Source organism: Nannospalax galili, unplaced genomic scaffold, assembly GCF_000622305.1.
Source record: "Nannospalax galili isolate Female #2095 unplaced genomic scaffold, S.galili_v1.0 scaffold259, whole genome shotgun sequence".
In the NCBI taxonomy this organism is placed as follows: Eukaryota; Metazoa; Chordata; class Mammalia; order Rodentia; family Spalacidae; genus Nannospalax; species Nannospalax galili.
In genome coordinates this window covers 2,140,988-2,148,508 of record NW_008344750.1, presented here as the reverse complement: position 1 = coordinate 2,148,508, position 7,521 = coordinate 2,140,988, and the positions used below count along the sequence as shown (strand labels likewise).

Here is a 7,521-nt window from a genome sequence, read left to right as displayed (position 1 = left end):
TAGTTAAGTTTTACTTTCCAAGACCCTTCCCTATCTCTCCCTCTCCACCCACTGTAGTTGGTTTATTTCATTGTTATTATTAATGAAGAATAATGACAGCTAGGATTTGTTGAATGTTTACTTACTGCAAGCCAGAATCTATGTCAAACACTACCTGTTACATCATTTACTCCTTATGGCAAGCTATCGTGCTGGCAAGGACAGGGAAGCTCATTTTTTAGATCAGTTTTCTCTACTAGAGCTGATGATTATTCCTATGTCTTCACTGGATCATTTTCATGTCCAAGGGATCCCGACAATATCTATGGTCAGAGATTGGCCACTGCCATGTAGGTGTATTAGAGTTTCAGAACTGTTTTTCTGTTGGTGACTGCATCTCAGTGGGCACACTGACTGGTAGGTAAGCATAATCCTCACGATAGAGTCAAGTGCTAGTTGTTTGAGAGAGGAAGACTTGAATGTTGAATTGGAGTGAAGGAAAGGATCCTTCCCTTCTTCTCTGGGAGTCAAAAGTCCTGGAACAGAATTACTGCTGCCCCTATAAGGACAATGTTGGCTCAGTTAGAGCCATCACCTGTGTAGTCACAAGGCACAGTTCAGAGCTGGTAGCTTCCACTTAAGACCCAGGGATTACAGAGAAAGCTCTTTCACTTGATGCACTTCTAAGTGCAGATGCATAGTTTTTCAGAAATATCAACCTAAGGTAACTATGGATATTCTGTGTGTGTATGTGTGTATTTGCAGTGCTGGCGATTGCCCCAGGGCCTCATATATGTTAGGCAAGTGCTCTATTACCAAGTCATAACCATAGCCTAACTTGGATATTCTTGATGTGTTGACATTTGCTGCTTATCAGAACCAGAATGTTACAGGAATTGGTATCCAAAATGGCCCCAGTGAGCAGATCAATTTTTTTTTTTTTTTTGGTCGAGTTTCAGCTGCTTTGCCTCCTGCATGTGCTGCTGCTTCCCAGGTTGGGGCTTCTTGCTTCATTTCCTTCATGTCCTTTCCAGGAAAGAAATCCAGAAAGTTTCATTTTGTTTTTTGCTTTATTTTTTCTCTTTGTCTCCACTTCATTCTCTGGGGACATAAAATCTCTTGGGCAGCAATATCTCACAAGAGGTAGTTGCCAAGTCAACACATGGGAAGCATGACTTAGATGTATTCATGTGTTTATGAGTATTATGGGGGTAATACTGCTTTCAGGAAAACAGACATAATGGTTTCAGTTTTTCTCTCTCTCTTTTTCTCTGTCCTCCCCTCCCCCTCCCTCTCCCTCTTCTCCTTCCTTCTCCCTCTCCCTCTCCCTCTCCCTCTCCCTCCCACTTCCAGGGTTTTACTTTGTAGCCCAGGGTGGCCTTGAACTTGCAGCACTCCTGCATCAGCTTGCTTTTCTTCTCTCTCTCTCTCTCTCTCTCTCTCTCTCTCTCTGTGTCTTTTTGAGACAAGGTCTCCCTGTAGCTCCAGCTGGCCTGGAACTCACTATGTCACTATGTAGACCAGGCTGGCCTCGAACTTACAGAGATCCGCCTGCCTCAGCCTCCCAAGTGCTAGGACCAAAGGTGTGCGCCACCACACCTGGCTGCCTCAGCTTTCTGAGTGGTAGGATTATAGGTGTGCCCTACCCTGCATGATTTAATAAAACATAAATAAAAGTTTAAAGGCCTGGGGGCTCAGCCAGTAGAGTGCCTCCCTAACATGCATAAAGCCCTAACACCACATAGACAGGGGCATGGTAGGTACGACGCTATAATTATAGAACATGGGAGGTAGAAGCAGGAGAATCATTCAAGGTCATTTTCCTCAAGTTCAATGCCAGCCTGGGATACATGAGACTCTGTCTGAAAAGTTTTTTAAAAATCTTAATTTTATATCGAGTTCATGTTGAAATAAAGTTTTGAGTATATTGGGTTAAATTAAATGTTATCAAAATTGTTTACCTGTTTCTTTTTACTCTTTTTGATGTTTATTTGAGGAAAAGTAATATTTTAACTCACCCATCACAAGGTTCATGTCTGAGGTCCCTAAAACATAAGACAGATGAAAGAAAAACATACACATTTATTTAATAAAACATTTTCATGATTTGAGAGCTTTCAGAAATGAAGACTCAAAAGAAACCAGGAAATTTGTGTATTTTTATGGACAGTTGTACAAAAAGTATAATTGGAAGAGGGGGGAAAGATGGCTTAGAAGTTAATACCACTGGCTGCTCTTACAGTTTGTAACTCCAGTTCTAGGGATCTGATGCCCTCTTCTGGCCTCCACAGACATTGCACACATGGAATGGATGCACTTACATGCAGGCAAAACACTCATACATGTAAATTTTTTTTAATTTAAGTACAATTAGAGAACCAAAACGTATGATCTAATAGTAATAAAGAGAGGGAAAGCATAGCAAGGCTTCTTATTGCTTAAAAGAGGAAATATTGATGTTGGCTCCTAGTTCAGAGATTTAAGACCTTGTTGATTTTGGGCCAGTAGAGAAGAAGAACGTGGTGGCAGACAGAACCCCTCAGGACATACCTCCAGTGACCTACTTCCTCCAACTAGGCCCCACCTCCTACTTTCTACTATTTCCCAATAATGACATATCATTTATCCATCAGGGGATTAATCCATTGACTACATCAGAACCAGATCCTGAGGGTTCCCCAAAGCTCATCAACTGGCAACCAAGCCCCCAGTACACAAGCCTATGGGGGACACGTCATAATCAAACCATAGTGGATTGTTCAAATTTTTTCCCTTTTTAAAATTTTACTTGTTATCGTGTGTGTGTGTATATGTGTGTGTGTGTGTGTGTGTGTGTGTGTGTGTGTGTGTGTGTGTAGGTCAGAGGACAACTTTTGTGAATTGTTCTTTTCTTGTACCGTGTGGATTCATCAGGCTTGTGTGACAAGCTCTTTACCTACTAAGCCATCTTGTCAGCCCTAGATTTTTCTTATCATTCTTGTGTGACATTCCTTCCCAAGGAGATTTAGGGTAGGATGCCCATCACATGAGGTCTTCAGAGGAGAAGGAAGGAGGTCAGAGAGTAACTTTCCTAAGTTTTATGGCCTATTTCAGAAAAGAAGGATAAGGGGAAAGGGAAAGTGACCTCTGTTCTTCTGCTGTTTCCTCAGTCTCCAAGAGGCCATACTTTGATATAGTGTTCCTGCACCTCATCAGTGGCTATCATAAAATCTAAAATCCCACGCATGCCCTTGCATTATTGCTTTTGGACACTGATGTTCTAGAAGCAGCAGGCCTAAGATAGAACAATACGTTAGATTAAGAATCTCAAATCCCTCCCAACACTGGGGAGGCAGAGGCAGATGGATCTCTGTGACTTCAAGACCAGTCTGTCTACATAGTGAGTTCCAGGTCAGCTGCTGCTACAGGGAGACCCTGTCTCAAAAAGACCAAAATAAATAAATAAATAAAATCTCGAATCCCTGGGTGACTTGGGCTAACTGGGGAAATGGCACATCCTAGGTCCTTTGGTTCAAGCGAACACTACTGAAACATCACTATGAAACATGCCCACTGTGCCCAGCCTCAAGGCATGCATCCCTACTTTTCTTCATCCCATTTCTCTGGCCTGGGATACCTCTTCCTCCTCGTCCTCCTCTTCCTCCTCCTCTTTTTTTGGGCAAATTTATTTGTTAATTTTTAATTTAATTTAATTTTTCCTGCATGTATATAAGTGCCCCATGTCCTGCAATGCCTGTGGAGTCCAGAAATGGGTGTCAGATCCCCTGGAACTGGACTCACGGACAGATGTGAGCCACCATATAGGTGTTGGAAACCGAACCTGGGTCCTCTTTAAGAGCAGCCAGTACTCTTAGCTGCTGAGCAATCTCTCTACTCCCCAACACCTCCTTTCTCACAGACAGATCCCACTCAGTCCCTTAGGAAGCCCTGCCTGACTGTGTGTTCACTCACCTGCATCCATTCCTAGGGATGGGAGGGCCGCTTGTGGCCAGCCCTGTACCAGAGCCAGGAGGACAGAAGCCCGGAAGCCAGATACCTGCATGAGCACCAGACCCCACAGTATAGTCCAAGAGCTGGACATAATCAGTCACTTCAGCTTCATGGGCAAACATCTGTGAGAGGTAAGGGTAGAGCCCAATCTTCTGGGAAACCCAGAGTCTACTCTGGCAATACCCCTTGGTGCCTATGAGTTTCCCAGGACCTTTGGGCCCAGGCTGGCCCTCATGTCTCAGACTTGGTGGTCAGGTCATGCAGTAATGAGCTCAAAGGAGACAGTCCACATGCTTACAAGGAGACAGACTGTTAACCACAGATAACTAAGTAGTGATTTCATCCCAATGGTGGTGTACACTGGGACAAAAAAGGGTACCCTGCAGATAGGTAACATAGGACCTCACTCAGCCTGGGGACTTGGAGGGCCACAATGAGGAGGGGACTTATGGGTGAAGACCTGAGAGAAGTAAATGCCTTATCCTGGAGGAAGTGTGGACAGGTGGCACATCCTAGGGTTTCAAGACCAGGATGCATTAAGACTAGCCCTTAGTGCAGATAGAGCTGTGACAGTCTTGAAACAGGGTAAGTTACCCTGCAGAATGGACAAGGTAGAGCTAGGCAGAAGGGAAAGTAAGAAACCACTCCAGGAGGCTTTAGCATCAGTCTTTAAAATGGTAGGGCAGGAGCAGTGTCTCTGGGGAATAGTGCTGGCTCAGTGGGGTCTGGCTGTAGACTTGGCACTTGGGTGCTTAGATGGAAACCACTCCAGGAGGCTTTAGCATCAGTCTTTAAAATGGTAGGGCAGGAGCAGTGTCTCTGGGGAATAGTGCTGGCTCAGTGGGGTCTGGCTGTAGACTTGGCACTTGGGTGCTTAGATGGAAACCACTCCAGGAGGCTTTAGCATCAGTCTTTAAAATGGTAGGGCAGGAGCAGTGTCTCTGGGGAATAGTGCTGGCTCAGTGGGGTCTGGCTGTAGACTTGGCACTTGGGTGCTTAGATGGAAACCACTCCAGGAGGCTTTAGCATCAGTCTTTAAAATGGTAGGGCAGGAGCAGTGTCTCTGGGGAATAGTGCTGGCTCAGTGGGGTCTGGCTGTAGACTTGGCACTTGGGTGCTTAGATGTAGGTTAGGGGAAAGAAGGAGTTGAAAAAGTCCCCAGGTTCATGTCAAGTCGTGGAGTGATCAATAGGTACCACTTTCTGAAATGACAGAGGTTTAGGGGAGAATAAGTTTAGGAGAAGAGACGTTTCCCATATGGGCCTGGAGTGCCCAGGGTTAAAAGGGCTGAGGCCAAATACTGCCAAGCAGCCCCAGCATTTCAGGGAGGGGATATGGTGGTACAAGGAGGTGCTTCCTGCTGCTGGGAGTTTGGCAAGGCCCAGATTCCCCTACTGGCAAGATGGAGGCTGGACCAGGCTCAGCATTCACCTATCACAGTGCTGGCTCTGCCTGGATGGGGCTGGGCCATAGGAGGGACCTGAATAGTGTCACTCTCTACTTTCTGAAGGCTGTGGCTTGCTTGCCCAAATGCCTGTCTTGCACTGTCCACAGGCTCCTGAAGATGGATAAGAAACATTCTGTAGGGGATCTGGGGAGAATGAGAGCTAGGTCTAGGCTCAGGATAGGATGGTCTTTGTTATTGGCACTGCCAGCTACCTATACTAGTGCTTTGTCCTATCAAGCACTTTGCTCATGATTCTTTAGAGGCTTCAAACCTGGTTAGAGTCATTGTCCTCATGTTATAGCTGAGGCAGCTAGTGACAGAGAGGTGTAATGACTTGCCTGAGGCCATGAAGTGCAGAAGGGCTGGGCTATGTGTCAAGATGTAAAGGGCTCCATGCCACCAGAGTAAGGAGAACTTGATAGAAGTTTTCAGGTTTTCCTTTTTGACCCTTGAGGACGTGTTTCCCCTAAAAGTTGGCATGTTTTTAATTTCCTTTGCATTTCCTTTTCTTTTCTCCATCCAGTCACTCACTCATTCATTTGTCAGTAAGCATCTACAGTGGGCTAAGACTCTGTGATAGCCAGGTTGGAAACTCCTTAGGGACTGAGAGGTCTGCAGAGGAGACCATTCTTGCAGGGTGGGGTTAGGGCTGAGATGAATGTTCTAACCCAGCCTGGAGAGCACTCAGGAAGCCTTCCTGAAGGAGGTGATATACAGGAACCCTGAAGGATGAGCACAGTAAGCTGGGTGATGGGAATTGGATGGGGGCATGATCCACAGAGGACAGAGAACAAGGATTTGGAAATGGGTGTGAGGGACCCATGACTACTGCTCTCAGCTAATAGCAGAAGCAGAGTATGGGATGTGTGGAGGACTGTGAGGTGAGGGATGTGGTGAGAGGTGGCTTGGGGAGTCCCTGTGGGAGGGATTTTTGGTCTTCCTGCTAGGGTCAGAGAGTTTGGCACATGTATCTAGAGCTTAAGTTGATCAGACTGGAGTAGGCAGGCCTGTTGGCCAACCTGAAGCAGCCATGCAGATGACAGTAGCCTGGAAGATGAAGATGGTCCCAGCATTCCTTGTCATGCTAAAACTATGATTGTGTTTTGGTTGAGTAAGAAAAAGGAGACTCATTCCTTTTCCCATTTAGTAAGGGGCCTGGGGCACATAGGTTCTCTGGAAGCAGGATGGGCAAAGGGTTGAGTTAGTAAAAGAGGGAGACTGGCCAGGACATCTAGAACCAGCTCCTAAAAGTCTTTATCACCTAATAGACTTCTCCCCAAGGTCAGAGGTAGATTTTGGCTGAGGAATACCCAGGCAGGTCAGGGATTTTGGAAGGTTCTACGAGCAATAGCCATGTTACTTTTGCTGACCAGGATTCCTCTCTGCCAGGAGCTGTGGGGATGGCACACCTACTGGGCAGCCAGGCCTGTATGGACAGCCTACACAAGGACCTCACCGACCTGCAGGGTACCATTGTGGATGTGTTCTCCCGTGCTGGGCCTGTGCGCTTCCCCTCCTGGAAGTTCCCTGACCGTATGGCTTGTGACCTCGACATGGTAGCCCTACTGGAGCACTATGACCATGTGCCAGGTGACCCTGAGTTCACACAGTTGTCTCATGCTGTGCTGCTGGAACTGGTCATTGACAGGTGAGACCTTGACATACAAGTCACAGCTTTAGGAGTCCCTTCTAGGGTGATGACAACATAGGTTACAACATTCACCATGGACAGAGTACAGGTCAGGGGCCACTTAGGACCCTCAAAATAACCTCACTTTTTTTTTTTTTTTTTGATCTAGCTGTGTGATGTTTTTATTTGTAAGTTTTTTTAATTTTTTTTTATTTTTTAGAAGAAGCATTTCATTACAGCTTTAACATATTCAATAACAATTTCCAGAGCAAAGACATATCTCTTTCAAAAGTGGCTATAAAATTTTAGGTTCACAGTTGAATTAATACAGTTATATAATATTGAGCTCAGTATAAACCCTGTAAGATATAACACTGAATGAGTTTTTAACCCTTTAAAAAAGATGTCCAGCCGGGCGTGGTGGTGCACACCTTTAATCCCAGCACTTGGGAGGCAGAGGCAGGCGGATCTCTGT

At 45.7% G+C, this 7,521-nt stretch overlaps 1 protein-coding gene across 3 annotated transcripts in view; it reads left to right on the top strand.

Annotated features, from left to right (window-relative positions):
* Positions 1–7,521, top strand: part of Ccdc157 (coiled-coil domain containing 157) — a 28,918-nt gene that overhangs the window by 940 nt on the left and 20,457 nt on the right. For 2 of the 3 annotated variants that reach the window (XM_008841065.3, XM_008841064.3), the window contains exons 2-3: positions 3,947–4,100; positions 6,806–7,064. The exons of the other annotated variant lie outside the window; for it this stretch is intronic. In XM_008841065.3, the coding sequence (XP_008839287.2) occupies positions 6,817–7,064 (248 nt within the window). In that variant the 5' untranslated portion in view covers positions 3,947–4,100; positions 6,806–6,816. The remainder of the gene's footprint in view (positions 1–3,946; positions 4,101–6,805; positions 7,065–7,521) is intronic. 3 annotated transcript variants of the gene reach the window in all.